The sequence below is a fragment of the Myodes glareolus genome, chromosome 18 (genome assembly GCF_982192425.1).
Source record: "Myodes glareolus chromosome 18, mMyoGla1.1, whole genome shotgun sequence".
Taxonomy (NCBI): domain Eukaryota; kingdom Metazoa; phylum Chordata; class Mammalia; order Rodentia; family Cricetidae; genus Myodes; species Myodes glareolus.
The window spans coordinates 68,073,304-68,095,436 of NC_142043.1; the positions used below are offsets into that span (position 1 = coordinate 68,073,304).

At 54.9% G+C, this 22,133-nt stretch overlaps 1 protein-coding gene across 1 annotated transcript in view; it reads right to left on the reverse strand.

Annotated features, from left to right (window-relative positions):
- Itpr3 (inositol 1,4,5-trisphosphate receptor type 3) overlaps positions 1-11,536 on the reverse strand; it is a 68,393-nt gene extending 56,857 nt beyond the window's left edge. The window contains exon 1 of the mRNA XM_087898404.1: positions 11,178-11,536. Coding sequence (XP_087754530.1) covers positions 11,178-11,266 — 89 coding nt within the window. The 5' untranslated portion in view covers positions 11,267-11,536. The remainder of the gene's footprint in view (positions 1-11,177) is intronic.
- Between the last annotated feature and the right edge of the window lie 10,597 nt (positions 11,537-22,133).

Below are 22,133 nucleotides of genomic sequence, written 5' to 3' on the forward strand. Positions count from 1 at the left end.
CACTGCCACCGGTAGCATGCAGATCCCGTAAGGACAGGGGTGTACGTTTGCCCTCTGCCTCCCTGGTGCCTAGACCTGCAGAGCATACTGAGTAGGTGAAATAGTCCCTTCTACCAGCTGTGGAGAGAACCCGAGCAGGGAAAGACAGGGTCCCTGCCTCGGGGAGTTAAGACCTCACTGAGAGGACAAGTCACACACTGAGATGGGTAAAGACAGAAGGGTATGTATGCACTGGTGCCAACTGGTGGCACCACCACGGTGGGTTCCGTCTGGATTCAGGATGGGGAAGGTCAGAGTGCAGCCAACAGACCAGGTGTGCGAGGACCTGGGAGCTGCTGAGGCCTTGAATAATGCATAGAATTTCCTGTAAGACAGCATATGAATCAGGCCAGCTGGCGGGCTCTCAGCAAAGCAAGAAGGGAGGGGATATAGACATTGTGGCGGGAGGGAGAGACACTGACCAGGGTCTACACAAGCCCCTGCCAAGCATTCTAGAGTCTTCAGAAAATGTGGAAGTCACAATCGGGAGAATATGGGGGCAGTTCTACTACCTACTCTTGGCTAGTATACAACGCCTTATGGGAAGGGGGAGTGGGAAAGGTCAGAGCACCCTCCCTCAGTAAAACCTACCTTGACCCAGGACCCCTCCCTTCATCCCTGAGACTCCAGCAGGCTATGCAAATGATACACGTGTTTGTCTAGTGGCGGCGCAGATCAGCCTGGCCTATGTTTACCTGGACATCTATCTGTCCCTGTCCCCATCGGGTCAGCTGAGCCTGGGGTCTTTCGAGCAGGGAGACCACATGAGGCCGCTCAGAGTCACACATGGGCAGAGAAGGAAAGCAGCCCAGAAGCTGAGGGCACGGGGCCAACAACAGCCGTGGAGGAGCTGCCCCGAGTGTAGAGACACAGAAGAGGGGCAGGGGATCTTCAGGGCTGCTCCTGGGGCGAGAAGCCCAGCACCCCACTGGGATCCATCAACACCCCCCACCAGAGGCATCTCAGGGATGGTGCCCTGCTCTTCTCTTTAAGATTTATTTTATCCATTAGATAGCTCAGTGGTTACAATCCCAGGTTTGACTCCCAGCACCCACATGGTGGCTCACAACCATCTGTAACTCCAGTCCCAAGGGATCTAACGCCCTCTTCTGGCCTCCACTGGCACCAGGCGTGCAAGTATTACACACACACATACATGTGGGCAAAACATCCACATACATAAAAATAAGTATTAAAGAATAATAAAAATGCCAGAGATAGCACATGCCTTTTATCCCAGCACTCGGGAGGCAGAGGCAGGTGGATCTCTGTGAGTTCAACACCAGCCTGGTCTACAGTGTGAGTTCCAGGACAGCTAAACTGTTACACAGAGAAACCTTGTCTCTGAAAACCAAATAATAATAATAATAATCATCATCATCATCATCATCTCATGTATATGTGTGCCACATGTGTGCAGGTGTGAGCGTGTGCCACACGTGCGCAGGTGTGAGCGTGTGCCACACGTGCGCAGGTGTGAGCGTGTGCCACACGTGCGCAGGTGTGAGCGTGTGCCACACGTGCGCAGGTGTGAGCGTGTGCCACACGTGCGCAGGTGTGAGCGTGTGCCACATGTGCGCAGGTGTGAGCGTGTGCCACATGTGCGCAGGTGTGAGCTGTGCCACACATGCGCAGGTGCCCACGGAGCCCATAAGGGGACATCTAGCCCCCTGCAGCTGCAAACACAGGTGGCTGTGAGCCTCCACATATTCATACTGAGAACTAAATTCCCACCCTCTGCAAAAGCAGAACACACACTCAACCCTCTGCTGAGTGGTCTCTCCTCTAGCCAAGCCCTTTCTATTTAAACAGCATCTACAGGCTCCAGAGAACCCCAGCACCTCTACACGCCTCACTTTTCTCTTCTTGAGCAGTACAACTGAAGCACCCAAGCCAGTGCTACCTGACCAGGCGGGAGGGGGTGAAGCCACTAACAGATAATCCGGAAAGCCTTTATCAGATGGGCTACCAGGAAACCGGGACCAGAAGCAGGCTTTAAGACACCAAGACAGGTAAGTTTTGGTGACAGCCGAGAAAGGGCCCCCAGATTGCCAGCTGGGCCTTGGTTCCACACACCCCACCCAGTCCCAAGCGAAACTCCCCACGTCCAACCACCTACCATCACCGAGGGAGGTGAGCATGGCCTCGCCCCAGCCTGCCTCAGCAGCTACAGCCGGAGCAGAGCCTGGGCTGGATGCCTAGAGTGGGTGGAGACCCACAAAGGCTCCCCAACTTCTCCCCACCCAGTGGTACTGCAGCTCTAGGTGTAGCACCCGTATCCCCTCGTGGGGGGCAGCTGTGTTTATCCCAATAGTCCAGCCACAGGTGCATTTCTGGCGCCAGAACCCATGCCAACTCCTCCCCCTCCCCTCCCCCAGGACCCCTCTGTCTGAGGTCCCCAACTCTCCACCCTGGTCTTACTGTCAATTCCCCTCATTTGGTCAGAGGAGTCTCCTCTGATCCTGCCCCCTCCACAGGCTGAGCTGGACTCCTAACTCCCAACAGGCACCACCCTCAGCTGGTGAGACGGATGACAGGGAGCACACGTCCACACAGACAGCCAGGTTCTTCATCAACAAAGCCTTGGTGAGAGCCATGATGTGGTGGGCGTGATCTACCTTCAGGGAGTGCCCAGAGGACAGGATGCCCATGTCCACACCTGCTCACCAGGCCCTGACCACACAGAAGCCCTAAAGACAGGCCCTGCTGCTAGCCTTCTATCCACGGGGCAGCACAGGCCTGTACTAGACAGAACAAGACGGAGGGGCGGGGATCCTTGCAGGAGGCCCATGAGCAGAGCCATCCTGGACCCGGAGAGGACCCAGCTTGCTCTAGAAAGTCAAGAAAGCACCCCCTGAAATACTCAGGGAGCCTGGACCCCAAGACCTTGGTCTAAGAGAGAAAGGCTTCGTCTCAGGACCTGCCTGGCCCATTTGGCACACAGTGGACTTTGAGATCCAGGTGGAAGCCATGGGAAAGGCAGCCGGGTGGGTCAGAGCAGGCTGGAGATTAGATAAGGAGGAAGGGCTCCAGAGAAGTAGGGCAGTGCCTCCCTGGGAGCCTGACTGAAGTCTGCACTGACCAGCTCAGCCACCACAGGGCAGCGGGAAGCCCCCAAGAGCCCCTCCCCATCCGTAGTGGACCCAGGGAAGGAGGGAACCATAGCCGAGCTGCACACAAGGTACACACAGTGGCAGTGCTCAGACCAGGTGCCCTGCACTCGAGCCCAGGGCACTAGCTACCCCTCCAGAACCAGTGGCGCAGGAGAAGGTCTCTTCCATCAGCAGGCACCCCAAGACCATCCAGATGGGTTGTAGGGATCCGGGGAGGTCTGGGGGGCAGACATTCAGAGTTGTGCCTGTTGGTAGGATCTGATGTCGGAAAAGAAACCCAGACTTGTTGGCTAGGGTCTTAAGCTACTGCGCTTGCGCTCTCTCGCTCTCTCGCTCTCTTTCTCTCTCTCTCTCTCTCTCTCTCTCTCTCTCTCTCTCTCTCTCTCTCACACACACACACACACACACACACACACAGCATCCCTTTGATTCCAGCCAGGGTTCCAACTCTGAGGACTCCTCTGCCACAGACCTGGATTTCCAGCTCAGCAGCATCAGGTGGGCCACTGTGTGCACAGGAGGGCACATCTATAAAGGGGCACCAGAAGGAAAACAGGACCACAGGGCAGGAGGGACTCTGCTGGCCTCTCAGCTCCAAGCCCTCCGGGCCTGCGGTCCATCACTCAGGAGCAATGCTCAGCTTGCCCCATTTGCAAAGTAGGCTGAGGTGCCTCAGCAGGGCAGAACTTCAGGCCCAGCACGCCTCCTCCAGACCTCCTCAGAGTTCTCTGGGAAACTGACCGAGTGGCATAGAGCCCAAAGCCAGATGCTGGGGACTCAACAGTAGGTGGGAGAGCAGGTGGGAGGCATAGGGCCAAACACTGACCACGCAGGATCCTGGGTGAAAGCAGAGGTCCAAGGAACACTGAGCAACTGAGATCACGGGATGCTGTCGGGACCCAGCACTGTGGGCCCATGTGAGCATAAAAACTATTTCTTTTGAGACGTGGTCTCACCATGTAGCCCTGGCTGGTTACAGAGAAACTCAGAGAAATCCACCTGCTTCTGTCTCCTGAGTGCTGAGATTAAACACACACAGAGATGGGTTTTGGTGAGACAGGGATTCATGAAGCACAGCCTGGCTGCAAACAACCTACGCAGCTAAGGCTGACCTAGAACACATGGTCTCCCTGCCTCTGTCTTACAAGTGCAAGGATTACGGGTGTGTGTCACCACACCGTATTTTCTAGGGTGCTGGGGATGGGACTCAGGGCTCCATGCTTGCCCATAAGCACTCTACCATCTGAGCCACACCCCCAGTCCCCTCTAGAGATAACGTTTCCTAAAATGTAGGTGGTGCTCAGCTGCTAGTGAGGGGCTCAAGGGATGGCAGAACCTATCCATGTTGACAACTCTGTGACCACAGCCACCCACGTCACTGGCATCATCCTGAGGCATATTTGATTTTCCTTTTCCTGACCCATGTCACCAAGTTATCTCCTACTGGACACTTGGAGACTGGTTGTCCCAAACACTGGAGGAAGGGCCGATGGCCAGCTGGCTGAAGGAGAGACGCGGGAAGGGATTTGCTAACCAAATATGCACCTGCAGCAGCTGCAGGCTGAGATTTGTTTGCTGCCTCTCTGGCTCTGCCCACCTGCCTGCTAAAACCTACTTGCAAATAGGGTCGGACCTACAGTAGGTTCTCCTGTCACCTCAAGGACAAGTCTCAGCAACGAGGCCCCACCCAACACCCTACACCATGGGGGGGGTGGCTAATGTCACTTCTGCCCCCACCAACTCCTCTTCCACGGGCCCTGCAGCATCCCTCTGATGTCACAGTCTTACTACCTGACCCCAGGCTCCCAACAGCCTGGCATCCAGGCCCTGGGCTGGGCAGCCTGCTGGCTCAGGGACCTCAGAGCTCACACTCCTCCGAGATGAAGCAGTAGAGATTCTTCTCCCAGGCCTCCACCCCTCCCTGCTCCCTGCCCCTGCTCCAAGGGAGGGGCCCCAGCTGTCTGTCCAGAAGGCAGGGCTAGAGGTGGACATCCCCAGATTCCAGCTGTGTGTACAAGATTATCGAAACCCAGAAACCTGCCCCCAAGCTGAAAGCTGGTGCGTCCCCACCCTTCAGTCTGGCTTCTCTCCCCACCCCCAACCCAAGCCACCACCCATTGGGCCGAGCCAGGGAGGGGACACGGGGTCAAGAATGTAGGGCAGGGCAGTGTGGGCAACTGACTAAAGCAGAATTTCTCAAGGCCAAATTGCTGGCAGAAGTGGGGGCTGCTCCCACGCTCCACAGACCCCTCTGCCACCCCACAGGGACATCACACTCTTGTGCCGCTGTGCGGGACCTCCACCACACCCAACCAGGAGGGTGGAGGCTTTCACTCCCCAGCAGCCGCCTGGCAGTCATAAGCACGTGACGCGAAGTGGGTCAGACTCTTGGTGGCACAGGCCTGCCTCCGCCACCAGACAAAAGCATGGCACGAAGCTAGGAGCCGCTGAGAGGCAAAAAAGTAGGCCTTCCCTTTGATCTCTGTCCAGATAACTGAACAGGTGTCCAGACATGTGAACTCCAGGATGCTCAGGGCAAAATCTGAAGATTCACAGGCAGCTCGGATGGTTGGCGGGGGGGGGGGGGGGAGATGGGGGAGTGGGGGGGTGTGCTCTCCCAAGTTAGGGGCCCTACTAGCACAACAGAGTGCTAGCCTGGGAGAGGGCAGTCATGGCCACAGAAGACAGGGTACAAAGCAGGGCTCAGCTTGGTTTGTTTGTAAATGCTTCGAGCTCACAAGCTAGTGGCCCAGAAAGGGCGCCCGTAAGCCACGGCAGCACCATTACAGTCAGCTCTTAATTTGAGTTGTTTCGCACTTTCTCCGGGGGAACAATTTTTTTTTTCTTTTCAAAACCCAAGTTTGCAAACATGGGGCTGGCTGAGGCAGAGAAGTGTAGAGATTCCTTCCAGTGGAGTCAGGTCTGAGACACACCTGGGGAACACAGGCAGTGGGGGGGGGGCGTCCTCCCTCCAGGAATTACAAGGCTTCACTTAAGGCCCAAAGGGCCCAGGGAGTCATCGTATCAGCTCAATGCTACACAGGATGCAACAAGCTAGAACTTGGTCCAGAAACAACAGTACCCGGCACAGAGTCGGTACCTTAATGAAAGTTTCCTGAATGGCTTCATGAAGTACCCCGAGAGCAAAGAGACCGTTCTCAGCCGAGGAGCATGCAGCCCGTGCGGACAGGCTTCCTCAAGGCCTGTTTAGGGCCCCAGGTACACATGCAGGAAACTAGGCAGGACGGTGCTCACCAGTGATCCCAACACATGGGCGCTCCAGGCAAGAGGGCGAGGAGCACAATTTTAAAGTCAGCCAGGGCTACACAGCAAGGCTGTCTCAAAAGACTAGCCGGTCTCGTCTAAGGGGGCCGTCTGTGCTGACTCCTCAGTGATGCGGCCCAGTAAGGGCTTCAAATAATAATAAATATAAGTAAAAAATAACCCCAGGAGTCTACAAGCTTCAACAGTACTCACAGTTGAGTACCCATCATGGAGCTGGGACAGACTGCGGTGCTGGGAGCTGAACCCTGCATTCTCCCACCAAGCTACAGCCCCAGGCGCCTTTCACCTTTGACCTTGCAGTTAGTCCTCCTGTGTCCATCTCCCATGGAGCTGGGATGACAGGCCTGTGTCACCACGGCCACAGCTGGGAGCTAGATTGTCCAAGACAGTCCCAGGTACAGCCTGAGCACCGTGGGGAATGTGCAGGGCGGAGCTCAGAGAAGGCTCAGCAGTTAAAAGTGGTACTGTCCTTGCAGAGGACCCAAGCTCAGTGCCCAGCGCCCACGCTGGGCAGCTTACAATCACATTAACTCCAGCACCAGGGGGATTCAATACCCTGCTCTGGACTCATATACATGCCCCCCAATGCATACGCGCACGCGCGCACACACACACACTCTCTCTCTCATAATTAAATCTTTTTTTTTCTTCCCTACGTGGGGGGGGGGGGGGTGTCTTACTATGTAGCCCTGGCTGTCCTGGAACTTGTCCTTGAACTCACAGAGATCCGCCTGCCTCTGCCTCCTGAGTGCTGGGATTAAAGGTGTGCACCATTACATTAAATCTTAGAATACATACACAGGGTGAGCTGGGGATGTAATCCATCTGTCAGAACCCTAGCATGGGGTTTGATCCCAGAATGGGGGTGCTGGGGGTTACTCTGAGAAGGCAGAGTTGTGGAAATATCCAGTTAGTGAGCGGTCCCCAGCCAGGAACCATGTAGGAACCTAAGGCTCCTCACACTTCCCCTCCATACTTCTTAGGGGCCTGATTTCCAGTACCCACACTCCCAAGATGTTAGGTATAAACAGAAGGGGACAGAGGTTGCTACAGGAGAAGGCAGGGGCCCTCAACCTTATGTGTTGACTATCCCACGATGGGATGACCCAGGTGCTGAGACACACACACACACACACCCCTCCTAAAGTGACCCCAGGCCTTTCATGGGCAGCAAAGGCTCCCTGACAAACACCTCTTCAAGATTTAATTCACCTGTATTCCCAGCTCAATCCCTGGGGCCCTGCAGCCACCCCTGGGCACCTGACAGGTCCACCCTGCATTCTCAGGGCAGCTTTCTCTAGCAGCTGGCCTGCAGCCTCATCAACCCTTCCCCCTCCTCCTCCCTGATTTGCAGCTCTGGCCTGTGCTACCTCCACCTGGGTGAGGGGCGAGGCCAGCCATGGCCACGCTTCCCTGCCAGGAACAGCTTCCCTGCCAGGAACAGGTGTGGGCCGCTTCCCTGTCTCAGCCCCCTCCAGGATCCACTCCCCAGACCCCTCCCAGCTTCCCAACCCCGTTAATATACAATCTTCATGGGACCTCTAATTACCAAGAGGTTTGAACTGGCTGTCTGGATGCTCAGGCCCAAACCCAATGCTGTACCTCAACCAGAACTCCCCCCCACCCCACACCTCCCCAGCTGGCCGGCCCAGCCTTCTGTCTGCTAAGGCTGCCTGTCTTCAACAAACTTATTCCGCAGACTCTAACAGAAAGCCAGACACTGGGCACTGAAGGAGGCCAGGAGCTCCATCACATCAGCCCCAGGGGTTCAAGACCCTGGGCACCGACAGCCTTGGAAAAGACTACAGGACCAGAGTTAAGGATGGAGGCAGAGACTCTGAGCGAGACAGAGAGTCTCTCAAAGCCTCTTCCAGCCCTGGGGATGTAATTAAAATGCAGTATTGAAACCTGAGGTACAGCTCAGTGGCAGAGCATGGGAACCTGCCTGACAAATGCACCTAGCATGCACACTTTGCATGCCTGAGACAGGCATGTACAGTTAGCGTGCCTGAGACAGGCATGTGCAGTTAGCGTGCCTGAGAGAGGCATACACAGTTAGCATGCCTGAGACTGGCATGCACACTTAGCATGCCCAAGACACATGCAGTTAGCATGCCCGAGACCAGCAGGCACAGTCAGCATGCCTCAGACCAGGGTCCACATTCCAGTACTGTGGAAAAGGCACCAAAAGCATGGAGATTCTGGTTTAGTCAGACTGAACGTGCAGGCTCTCAGAGTCTGTCTACTAAGTTCGACCTTTTAGATTGCTGCTCTGTTTGTTTGCTTTTTTTTTTTAAAGACAAGCTCTTTGTAGTCCAGGCTAGCCTTCAGCTCCTCATATAGCAGAGGCTATCTTTCAATTCATGATCTCCCTGCTACCACTTCCCAGGTGCTGGGATTACAGACCCCACTCCACAGGACTATGAAGTTCCTGAGATGCTGCGGCCTGGGTGCAGTGAGTGATATAGCTCATTCTCCACTGAGAGTTCTCCGTCAGCTGTAAGCCCGGCTCCCTTCACAGGTCACCAGCACCGTGCAGACTCTGGGATGGCACTGCCAGCGCCCACCCTGCCCTGCAAGCACTAGCCAGGCCTACAGGGGGCCTTACAGACAGCCTGATTCTCATTAGGGAACAGTTTGAAAATGTCACAGAAAAAAAACAGGGTTAATTTTGCCCTAGAAGGTGGGGTCTCAGCTCTTTCAAAAGAGGCCACTTTGGGTTAGGTCTCAAGGGTGGGACAGATTTACTCAGGTGGCAGGCAGGAGTTACACTGGAGCAAAGGTAAAGAGACCAGGGGGCGGTTCCAGGAAATGCACCTGAACTTCCTGTGAGGTGAGCGCAGATTAGGCCAAGGCCTGCACACCAGGCCAGGCTGGGAAGGCATCTGTCCATCTTCTGGGGTCAAGGCTCTCAGATGTCCCTGAGGTCCAGGTGGACTAAAGGTAACAGCCTCTGGGGCAGGAAGTGCTGGCGGGAAGAAAGTGCAGTGCCCGGAAATGGGAGCAGAGACTGAAGGCAGGGCTCGGAGCCTAAGAGACCGGCCTCTCTGGCAGAGGACCTGGGTTCAGCCCCAGCACCCACAAGATGGCTCACACCCATCTGCAACTCCAGTCCCAGAGCATCCGGCACCCTCTTCTGGCCTCCACAGCCACCAAGCAGCCACATGGTACACAGACATACATGCACGCAAAACACCCATACACATAAAATAATAAAAGAAAGTGCATACAGAGGGGTTCCCAAATGAGGGGGACAGTCTGAAAGTGGGGAAAGGGAGCTTAGACCCTTCCCTTGGCTCTATTAATCTTTAAGATGCTTTAAAGTCATCCACCCAGTGCTCAGTCCTGAGCCAGACACATCAGTAAAAGAAATACCTATTTCTCCAATATGCTGCAGAGTTCGGGGAAGAGGGGTTCCCTACTCTGGCTTCACACCTCCGCACAAGCACGCCCTAAATTGCTGGCTGTGGACTTCTCTCCCCCACCCAGGGTCCTGGCACTGCTTCGAGCCAGGCCCACAAAGATGCTGGCCCAGATGTAGCTCCACCCCTCCTCTCCGGGTAACTTCAGAAGAGAAAGCTGATGGGGAGGTGTGTGCAGGAATCTACAGCTGACCTAGGAGGTGTGTAGGAGAGCCTGAAGGATGCTGGGAAGGGACAGGAATGCTGGGACTCCCATCTCAGCCTCCTCTGGCAGACAGGCCCTTGTGGTTTCTCCTCCCTGCAGCACACTGAATTCCAACCACGAAGTGGAGAAACCCAGTGAGCAGGGAGCTTCCCACCTGCTAGACCAGTGTAGGGCTAACCTAGGATTGAGGCTAACCCCCCCCCCCCACACACACACATACTTCCAAAACCCCCACAGAGGAGTCACCCTCTGGGCAACTGGGTGTTGCTGGGAAAGATGAGACCACAGAACATTCTCCCACACACACTCCCCGTGAGCACTGAAAATGGGCAAAAGAACTAGACCCTGGCCTACACTCCCCTCCACGCCTCCAGCAGTAAGGTGCCCAGGGGCTCTTCCAAAACTCCCGGCTCACAGGCCTGGCCCCAGCCTGGGACGGAATCGATTCCCTGCTTACCAGAGCAGACCCTGGGGGGTGGCAGCCAGAATTAATTAATGTTTGCCAAGCGCTCTAGAGAACCTGGGACCAGGGGCGCCAGAGTTGCTGCACAGGAAATTGATGGGGAGAAGGGGGGGAAGAGGGGGCCAGCTGGCCAAGACCTGGGTTGCCTGGACCGGGAGGGTAAAGAAAACACTCCTACGAAAGCAGGGATGGGGCACAAGGAGAGTAAGAAGGTGCAACCCATTAAAAACCGATTCAGAATGGGGCCATAGAGGTGAGTGCCAGGCTCCAGCCTTGCACCCCACCCCCAATCCCAGCCAAGCACACCCAGGCCCTCTCCAACTCAGGCCCCAGACACCTGCCACCTGCACCTCCCCAGGACCACTTGCCGAGGAAGTTCAAATCCCCCAGTCACCAGTAAAGAAAAGAAGTGTGCCCGAAGTGGCGGGCTTAGTGAGCCCTGATGCCTACTGAGAACTCCCTAGGGCGCCAGACAGCTACCTGAGCAAACAGCGCACTTCCTTTCTCTGAGAGAGGGAGGCCAGAGTCCCCTCGCTTCTGGAGTCTGGGGCGCCCAAGCCCACCATCGAGGGGCATGGAATTGGGCATCAAGAGACACACAGCTGGTACAGTGGCCCCGACGCCCCTCTCTTTGCCCTTGGCTCACTCACCCCAAAGTGCTGATGAAGCCATTGACTGAGCCCTCGGCGTACAGAGACACTATGTCCCCGATGTGAAGAAAGCTGGACATTTCGTTCATGGCTTCGGCCCTCCGGGGCTCGAGGCGGCAAGGTTGCCCACGAGCGAGCTGCCAGGCTCGGCGCAGAGGACTGCAGCGCGCTGGGCGGAGAGGGGCGCAGTGCCACCTCGCAGCCCGGCAACCCAGACGATCGGGGCGGCCGGGGCAGGCTGGCGGCCACCGGAGCGCGAGGAGGCGCGGTGCGGCCCGGGTCCGGGTGAGGAGGTGCCCGCGTCTCTGCGCGCCCTGAGCCCTCCAACCCGGCCCGGCCCGCGCGTACCTGCAGCTGGGAAGGAGCAGGAAGTCTGGGGCCGCCACACACATGCAAATCCCGCCCGGGAGGCGGAGAGGCCACACCCCGGCCCGCCCCCGCTGCGGCTCCCACGTGCACCCGCCCCTGGGGCTTTGCCTCCCCGACAGCCTGCGCGCGCGCGCCTTGATCCCCAAAAGCTCCCCGCACACTGCCGGAGGACCCCGGGATCTAGCGTGCTTCCTAGACGGCTGTCCGCCCGTACCGCGCTGCACTTCGCGGCTCTCCACCCTCGGAGATCCCCAGATCGCCTCTCCCATGGCCCACGCGCGATGGAGCACACCGGGAACTTGGCCACCGTCACCCTGCGGCAACCGCACCCAGCTGAGAGCCGTCTTGAGCCTGGACGCACGCTCAAGCCCTTAGCGTTGCAAATCAGGATTCATTTCTCTCAACATGAAAAGTCTTTCATTGCACAATAGAAAGTGCTTGAACTTGGAGGGGAAATGAAGCAAGGGGGTGGGTTTTATTTTTGTTTTTGTTGAGTATTTTTTTTTCTCTCACTCTTTCTGTCTCCCCACATTCCTGTGTACAAAGAGATTCAACTTCCGAATCAGTTCCCCTCTCCAAGGGAGAAATTGGCTCCAATTTCTCTTGACTCCTGTCTTTTTAAAAAATAAATAATAGTGGGAGGGGGAGAACATTATCTCTTCCAGTTAATAGTGCACCCCTGCGCCCACAGAAACAAGTTCCCGCAGCCGGCTGGCTGGCGCAGCGCGCCAGGCCCTCGCTCACAAAGTTCAGCCCTCAAACTCATCCCCAAGTCGCCTACTTTCTGTTCAGCGCCCGCGGAAGCTGGGCGTTTGCTTCTGAACCTTTCGTCTGAACTCCTGAGATAGGAGTGCCCCCTGCCACCCCACTTCGGTCACGTTTGCTCCCTCTCCCCCCACCACCCCGTATTTCCTGAGGGGCGGGAGTGGGGGCGTTGGGAGGAAAGAAGGAGGGGACTCAGACAGAAGCAGGAAGAGACTCAGGAGGGGTGGAGACAGCCGCCAGCCGTGAGACAGCTGCTGACCTGGACGGAGACTTCTAGAGCGGCGTGAGATTTTTACCAAGATGTTTAGAGCTGATAATAGTGGTAGGGGAAAGAAGAGGCCGGAGGACCAGAAATTCATGGCCACATAGTAAATTCGAGGCCACCTGGGCCATTTGAGCCTATGATTCAAAAAATAAAAACGGGGCCTGTAGAGAGGGCTCCCCGGTTAAGAGGACATGCGGATGAGGGTTGGGTTCCCAGTAATCACATGGCGGTTCACAACTGTCTGTAACCCCAGTTCCAGGAGATCTGACACCCTCTTTGGATCTCAGCAGGCACCAGGAACACTCCTGGTACAAGACAGGCATGCAAGCAAACACCCATATACATAAATAAATACAGTATATAAAACCCCCAAGAACTTGAATAGGGCGCCCCCTCCAGGATTTCCGAGTACTGTCTCACTAGCGCCCACAGAACCATCAGTGTTGCGCCCGACCTAGAGCTCCTGCCTTCATCTAGGTACACCTGAAACAAAAAAACAAAAATCAAGGTCTCAGTAGCAAAGGCTGGCCTCCAGCTCTGGCCTCCAGCATGAACCTCCAGGCCCAGTTTACGCCTTGATGGAACCGGACCCAGGGCTTCAGCAGTGCTAGGCAGCCGCGTTTCATTCCCAAGCATATACTCTAGTTTGCTTGTTTCACCGATCCAGGGTTTCTCTGTGTGACCCTGGCTGCCCTGGAACTCACTCTGTAGAACAGGCTGGCCTCAGACTCAGATCCCCCTGCCTCTGCCTCCCCAGTGCTGGGGTTAAAGGCATGCGCCACCACGCCCAGCTTCTAGTTTGCTTTCTGTTGCTGTGATAAACAACTCGGGGAGTTTGCAGGTGTTTGTTTGGCTTACAGGTCACCCTCGGTCTTCGTGGAAAGCCAGAGCAGGAGCTGAAGCAGAGGCCATGGAGGAAAGCTGCACTCTGGCTACTAACCCATCCTGCTTCCTTATACAACTCAGGCCCCGGCCCATCTGCCCAAGGGCGGCACCGCCCACAGAAGTCTGGGCCCTCTCACATCAATCACTAATCAAGAGAATGTCCCATAGGCCAATCTGATGGAGGCATTTTCTCAGCTCAGGGTTCTATCCCCAGATGACCCTGGCTGTGTCAAGCTGTCAAAAAACTATACAACACATGCGTCAAATAAGTTGTAAGCTATAGTTTGGAAAAAAAATATTATCTAATGGTCTTTCCCAAAAAGAGATGACCACAGGTCAGAGAAACACCAAACAGCCCAAACACAGAACAGGTTTCTGGAACAGGAATCAAAGCTAAGATCCAGGACTCACTAGGGCCTCTGGGTTCTCAGACTGACGTGAAGGGAGGGACCAGCCCCTGGGTGGCTCCTCTTAATATCACATTCTTCCCAGCGGTTGGGGGGGGGGGAGATATACATTCATTCCAGAAGCATCTGTTGGGTTCCTACTGTGGGGCTTTGAATAAGAATGGACCCATAGCCTGGTGGTGGTGGTGAAGGCAGCCTTGGCAGCGCACACCTTTAATCCCAATACTCCAGGTGCAGAGGAAGACAGACCTCTGTGAGTTCAAGGCCAGCCTGGCCTTCAGAGTGAGTTCCAGGACAGACAGGGCTGCACAGAGAAACCCTGTGTCAGAAAAAAATAAAAAAGAAAAAAAAAAGAATGACCCCATAGGGCGGTGCTGGCTCACACCTTTAGTCTTAGTCCTCACGAGGCAGAGGCAAGCAGATCTCGGAGTTTGATGCCAGCCTGGTCTACAAAGCTGCTTCTAAGACAGCCAGGGTTACACAGAGAAACCCTATCTAGCAAAACAAAACAAAAGAAACAAACAAACAAACAAGCCCCATAGGCTGTTTGAATACTTAGTTGCCGGGGAGTGAAACTCTTTGGTAAGATTAGAAGGAGAAGGATTAGGAGGTGTGGCCTTATTGGAGAAAGTGTGTCACTGGGGGAGGGCTTTGATGTTTCAGAAGCTCAAGCCAGGCCCAGTCTGTGTGTCTGTCTGTTTCTGTGTGTCTCTCCTGGTTCCTGGCTCAGGATGTAGTCTTCAAGCACTTCTCAGCACCATGGCTGCTGTGCCTGCCGCCGTGTTCCCTGCCGTGGCGATAATGAACTAACCTGTCACCGTAAACCCTCGATTAAATGCTTTCTTTTATAAAGGTGCCTTGGTTGTGGATTCTCTTCACAACCATAGATGAACAATTAAGACACCTACTATGTGCAGGGCCTCTGCTCCTCACCAGTTCCTGATCAAGCCCGCCTTTTTCTCCTTCCCTGAGCCATGAGGATTAAAAGTCATGGTTGAACACTGGCTCTCTGGCGACCACTCCAGACTCCCACCTCCTCCGCAACACAAGCTGGACATGGTGTTACCCTTGACCCCGGCGTTGGAAAGTCAGAGGGCTCTGAGTTCAAAACCAGCCTGGTCTACAAGATGAGTTCCAGAGAAGCCAGGGCTGCACAGTGAGATTCCATCTCAAAACAAGGAAGTCAGCGAGAGATGGCTCACAGCTGAGAGGACTTGTTGCTCTTACAGAGAACCCATGTGGTGGCTCTACCCCTCCTCCTAAGGCCCCAAAGACAAAATGAGCTGCCCGTTCTCCAGAATTCACCCAGGGAGTTTATTAGGCTCACGGACAGAGCATGGGTGACCTTAGAGCAGCTGTAGGTCTGGACACAGCAGGGTTGAGAGCCTCCCCGGGATAGAGCAGTGGTTCTTAACCTGTGGGTCACAACCCCATATCAGATATGCTGCATATCTGATATTTACATTACAACTCACTCACAACGGAAGCAAAATTATAAAGTAGCTACCAGCGTAAGTGTACAGTTGGGAGGGGGTTGCCACAACATGAGGAATGGGATTTAAGGGTCGTAGCATCAGGAAGATTGAGACCCACCGGCCTCCACCAAGACCACAGGCAATTAAGGCAGAAACTGCACACACCTAATTGGGAAGGGCAGCGGCATACCAGGGTCCCCCGGCCTCCTCATCCCCTCCTTCCGTGAGAGGGTAAAGAGTCAGCACGCCCAGCTAAACCCCACCATGGCGGTGACCCGGCTTGGAGGATAGTCCTACACAGCATCAACCATCCGTAACTCTAGCTTGGGGATCTCTTGCCGTCTTCTGACCTTCTCAGGAATCAGGCATGCATATGGTGTGCATACGTACATACAAAGTACTCATACACTTAAACTAAACAAATCTAAAAACATATTGAGAGAGAAAGCAGTGTTGTTGGTTGTTGGATTTTTTTTTTTTTTTACTCCAGCCCCAAGCAAGAATGCCAAATACTGTTGGCTGTTTTACTCTTTTGGCTTTTTTTTGGGGGGGGGGGCGCCACTCAGCTCTCAAATAAATCACACAGGGAATCTTATTCTTACTTATAAATGCCCGGCCTTAGCTTGGCTTATTCCTAGCCAGTGTTTCTTAAATTATCCAGTCTACCTCTGGGCTTTATCTTATTTCTGTAAACCTTACCTGCGCTCACTCTGCTGCCGGCTGTGCAGCTGACCCCTGGTGTCCTCCTCTCCTTGCTCTTGCTCTTCCTAAGCTTTCTCCTCCTTTTTATCCTCTCTGCCTACCAGCCCCGCCCATCCTTGCTCCTGCCTCGCTTTTGGCTGCTCAGCTCTTTATTAGGGCCATCAGGTGTTTTAGCAGACACAGTAACAGCTTCATGGAGTTAAACAAATGCAGCGTAAACAAAAGCAACACTTCTTTCCATTGTTAAACAAATGTTCCACAGCATAAACAAATGTAGCACACCATAAACTAATATTCTACAACAAAGAAGACAAAAAGTAGATTCACTTTAATCGATGGGGAACAGGCATCATCGGGGTCCTAGGAGATGCTCCTGACTGGCCCCCAAGGGCTGTGCCTGCTGAGGGGACATCCTCACTGGCGCTTGAGACTGGCCCTTTTTTCACCATACAGTCTTCATTCTCCTACCATCAGAGAGTGCGTGGGCTGTAGTTCTGTGCCCTTTCTGCTTCCCACCGTGGGCTGTGAGGCCCTGATGGAGTAGGCTGTGTCTACCTCACTCTGGGTCCTCAGGACAGACCCATGGAAAGGTTGAATGAATTCGGGTGGAACTGACCGGGAAAGGATACAAATTAACCCAGAAACCAAACCCCTGGTGAGCTGGGAGCCCCAGCTTGACCTGGTGTGAGATTCCCCGTGGGGCTGCAGAAGATACCAGAAGGAACAGGAAAAAATGTGAAGGAGCTCAAATCTCCTGAGTGGCCATCAAGATAGAATCAACCTCAGACCCTGTCTCCAAGGCAGGTCAGCCTTGTCCAGGGCCCAACCTCAAGGGCTGGGTCTCTCCTAGCACCTGATGGTCCCATCTCCCAAGGGAACCTCTCCCAGAGAGCAAGCAACAGGGATGGAGGAGGGCACCAGGTTCCAAGTGGGATTCCCAGAAGCCAGACTTTATACTGAGGATCAAAACCACGACCTCATGCATGCTGGACAAATGTTCTACCGCTGTGCCACACCCTGGCCATCTTTTTAAACTTTTATGAGAGTCGGGATCTCAGTGGTATTGCCCAGGCTAACCTGAAACCTGGTCTGTAGCCCAGGTGGACTTGAACTTGTGATCCTCCTGCATCAGCTTCTGAAGCCGCTGGGACTGCGGGCCTACGTTCCCAAGTCCAGCCATTTCACGTTGTCTTCCTTTCTTCGTCTCTTTAATTTCAGACAATGGGAGTCTGGGGCCCCAGCCAAAGGATGAAAGCAGGGTCAGAAATCACAGCAAAGCTCAGAGTGCCCACAGGCAGGCAGCCATCTTCCCATCAGCCTGAGAAGAGGGGGCCTAGGAGGAAGGGGGTGGGGCTCAGACTTCTCCCTGCATTCTGAAAAGGGCCGTGGTATGGGGCGCAGTCTGGAACCCAAGTTTTCTGCACCAGTGTCCCCCCACAACCCACACACAGTCCTGGAGACCTGACCCAGCTCTGCTGTGTTGTAAAAGGTGCAGCACCTTCTGGGATCCAGTGTCCTCCAGATAAACCGGTTTCATGTCAGCACCGCAGGTGTCACCATGGCCTGGCCTGGCCCTCACGGACCCTCTGATTAATTCATGTTTGGGGACAGATGATGAGGGTCTCCTTTACCCCTTACTTCAATACACAGCAGGATCTGGGAGCTGAAAGAAACCTGGAGGGGGCGGGCCCAGGATGGGTGGAACCTGGGATGGGGCGGGGCTCAGCCCTGGGGGTGGGGCGCCAGTCCAGGCCCGCTGGGTTCCCAGAGAATTCCTTCCCCATGTCGTCAGCTGCCCTGGTCGGGCACCCCACCCCCAGCAGGGAGCCCCTCCGCCGCCATGTATGCAGGATCCCAGAGCCTTCATGCTCCCTTGCTCAGGGCGCTCACTCATGCCCTCACCCACACAAGGAAATCCACGCTCATTGTCAGGGTGCTCACTCATGCTCATACCCACACAAGGAAATCCACGCTCCGTGTCTTGGGAAGCCAAGAGCTGAGACGGGGCTTGCATTTTCCTTCACCCCACACCCTCATCGAAGTTTTCTGTTTCTTCCAGACATTGGGTGACCTCTTACGCCATACAAAGGGAGCTGAGGGGGAATGCAGCCAGAAGACTGGACCACAGCCATGGTTCCAGTAACACAGGAGATAAAAGAGACCAAGGGCCCTCCCCCTGCCACCTCCAAACGGGGCCTTCTCAGAACATAGACTCTGGTCTGGAGCCCCCAAATTAGATGGTCTCTATCTCAGGCCTTCTGCCACAACTCCCGTCTCAAACAGTGAGAACAAAGCCCAGAGTCGGATCATGGGAGCTCCTCTCCGGTCACGCCATGACGCAGAGAGAAGCCTTTCCCGTGTCTTAGAGTCCCTGAGAAAACAAGTCAGAGTGCCGCCAGTCAGACACCGGCACAAAGCAGCCACCCGTGCCCAGGAGTGATCCAGGAGAGGGTAAGACTGGACAGGCCTGCAGAGGCACGGACAGGGTGAAGGAGAAACCAAGATGGTGAGGCGCCCTGGAGTTGACCACTGCAAAGGGCTGCCCTCCCTAGGAGGAGGCTCCCAATTGCCAGGCCTGCCCGTGGCCAACAGGGTGTGGCAGACAGAGAAAAACACCCCCACATCTTTCTCTTCCAGCCCTTGTCCCCCTGTCAGGGCCTTCCCCTAGTACACACTGCCAAAGGGGAGCTGAGTAACTCAGGCCCCACAGCACAGCCCCTGTGGGTTCAGAGCAAGCGCTGAACCCCCGAGGGGGCAGTGAGGGGGCAGTGAGGGGGCAGTGAGGGGGCAGTGGGTATAGGCAGCCAGGTAGCTTCTAGTGAAAGGGATTGTTCGCGGAGCACTCTCGCTGGGCGTGGCGGCACACACCTGTAATCACAGCAGTGGGAAGCAGAGGAACCGCAAGATGGAGGCCAGCCTGGGCAATGCACCAAGACCCTGGCTCAAAGAAGCAAGGAGTCTACAAGATGTTTCGCCAAGCCTGCCAACCTACATGCAGGTCCCAGAACTCACACGGAAGGAGAACCGACCCCCGTAAGTCGTCCTCTGACCCCCCAGACTCGCCATGACACACTCGTGCCCACACATACACACAGGAAAAGAGACAAAGAAAATCAGCTACTTGATTGCAGGCCAGGACAAGATCTTGTCTCAAAAAATCAAAACCAAAAGAAAAAGGAAGAAGAAAAAAATGGCAACGGAGGAGCCAAGGAGTTGGCTCAGAAAGTAGAGGCCACACTACGTTCCAGCACCCGCCTAAAGCTAGGCAATGGTGGTGGGCCACAGGAGGGTCTGCCAGGCAATCTAGCTGAACCAGCGGCTCCATGTTCCGGGAGAGGGCTGGTCTCCAAATACAAGGTGGGGAGCGATAGAGGAAGATGCTTGACATCCACCTCTGGGCCTCTTGCATACACATTCACACAAATACACACACTCGCACATGCATGCACACATTCATACACACATGCTCGCACACGCAAGGACACACTTGCACACTCATGCACAAACACACAAACACGCACGCATAAAGGCAGTCTAGCATGGAATTCGGATTGGATGAATAACCAAGGATTAGGCTTTTAAAGACAGAAATGTTATCAAGAGCTCCATAAACCAGGCTCCAAATCCACTGGATTGTTGAATAATTCCGGGTGACATGGTTTCACGGGGCTAGGATGTTCCGGGACCTAGGCTGAGCTGTGAAGGTGAGGTGTCTCAGTCAGGGAGTGGAGGGGATGCTGTTCAGACCACCCTCAGACAGGTGGCCTTAAAGGAGTTCCCAGGGGGAGGGGAAACACACTGTGCACCCGTGTGCACACCAGAGTGTGTTCTGGTCTCTGCATAACAGCCAAGGAGGAGTCAGGGAAGGAGGAAGACGCAATCCTAGGCCTTGGAAATTTATACTGAAGGAAGCTGCCTGGAAAACGTCCCAGGGCCTGGCAGGGCAGGGAGTAGGCCTTGATTGACAGGGGGCAAAACACTGACGCCAAGTCTACCTGGGATTGGCTCTGTCTCCAGCTGCACCCACACCTACGTTGCCAGGAAGGAAGTGTTCGTCAAGCCAGTCTTGCCCAGACTGCCTGTACTGAATTGAAGACTGCTAAACACGTGTGCATCCACTCAACAGGTCCTCTCCCACCCCAAGTTGGCTGGCCTGTTTCTAGATCCTTCATTACGCAGGGGGTCAAGAGGAGGGTGTGCCATGCCCCCCTGAGGGGGCAGGAAGGGGTCACAGTCCAGGCACTCTGAAGAGAAAAGCCTGCTGTTTGTCCCGGAGCTGAGCAGACACTGGGGCTCTTGTCCTGGGATAGCGGGGGAGGCCTGTGGCCAGATGGAGAGCAGCCGGCCTCTTCCTCCCTCAGCCTACTCAGCTCCCAGGCCTGCAGGTCTGATGAAATGCAGCCCTGACCCCAGTCAGACACCAGGAGCTTGTAAGGTCTCCAGGGGGCTGGGATGCTGAGCCATGAGCTGCCTTGCCTGACCTCAGGCCTGAAGAGCTGGGGACCCTTCTCTAGACTCTGACTGCCGAAAACAAACGCAGCTTTGGACTATGGGGCTGTGTCTGGTGGGGGTGGGGGACTGTGATGTGTGCTGGCCGCTCCAGGACGTGCCAGAGTGCAGGGAGAGCCTACGAGCACACACCCTGCCCTCTTGGAACTGGGGTTCTAGTGCAGATCCTGGTCACCCCTCTGAATTATACGTAGTTTTACTGTGCGCTGTGGAAGTGTGGGTGGTGGTGACACTGGAGAGGCTGGGTCCTAGGGGATGGGAAGGGAGAGACGGAGGACATCACGGAGAAGGTGATGCTTTAACTGACAAGCCAGACACAGGAAATGCAGGAAATGGAGTGTTGGGGATCTAACGCCCTCTTCTGGCCTCAGAGGGCACTGCATGCTCCTGGTACACAGCTACCTGCACATACAAGCAAACACTCATACACATGAAACAAACATAAATTATTTTTAAGAAAGAGATGCGGGCAGTGCAAGGCAGCTCACACCTGCCAAGTAGGACCTTGGGACAGAGCACAGGATCAGAGTTCAGGACACGCTCCATATGATGATTCTCCACAGCCAGGCTACGTGAGATCCTGGTTTTGTTTTCAGTGGGAGGGTCTCACTGTGTAGCCCTGGCAGTCCTGGAACTCACTATGTGGACCAGGCTGGCCTCAAACTCACAGAGATCTACTTGTCTCTACCTCCCAAGTGCTGGGATTAAAGTCATATGCTACTATGCTTCAAATAAAAATAAAAGAAAAAATGAAAGAAGGGGCTGGGTGGTGGTTGTGCACAACTTTAATCCCAGAATTTGGGAGGCAGAGGCAGGCAGATCTCTGTGAGTTCAAGGCCAGCCTGGTCTACAAAGCAAGTTCCAGGACAGGCTCCAAAGTCACACAGAGAAACCCTGTGTATGTGTGTGTGTGGGGGGGGGGTGTTTTTCTTCTTTGATTTTCGATTTTTTTCTTGAGAAAGGGTTTTATGTAGCCCAGATTTGCCTCAGCCTCAAACTCACTATGTAGCTGAGATGGCCTGAACCTTCTGGCCCTCCTGCCTCTGAGCCACTTCCCCATGGGTGCTAGGATTACAGGCCTCTAACACCCACCCTAGACTTTATCTTTTAGAACACTTTTGGTTTCCCGAAGCCCTGAGTGATGGATGGGCACGTAGTTCAGTGGATACCGTGCTTGTCTAGCATGGAGGAAGTCCTGGACTCCTTCTTCTCCTTCTAAACTGGGTAGGTGGTACTGGGGCGGTAGAGGCAGGATGACCATAGTACAAGGTCATCCTTGGCTACACAGTGACTTGGAGCCCAGCCCCGCACTGCCTCAAAGCGGGAAGACTGGGCAGCAATGCAGAACTCCCATAGCCAGGCCTGCAGTCCCCCTGCTATATCATCCCCTGGTGCTTTCGCCACAATCAACAAACCAATGCCGTTGACTCAGCTGGAGCTCATGTCTACGACAATGCTTACTGCATAGTCAGGTCTGTGGGTTTTAACAAGGCCACATGTCCACCCGCACAGCATCATACAGAAGTTCCCCTGCCCAGAGAGAGCCACCCCAGGGCCAAATCCATGGGGCTTCCTGAAT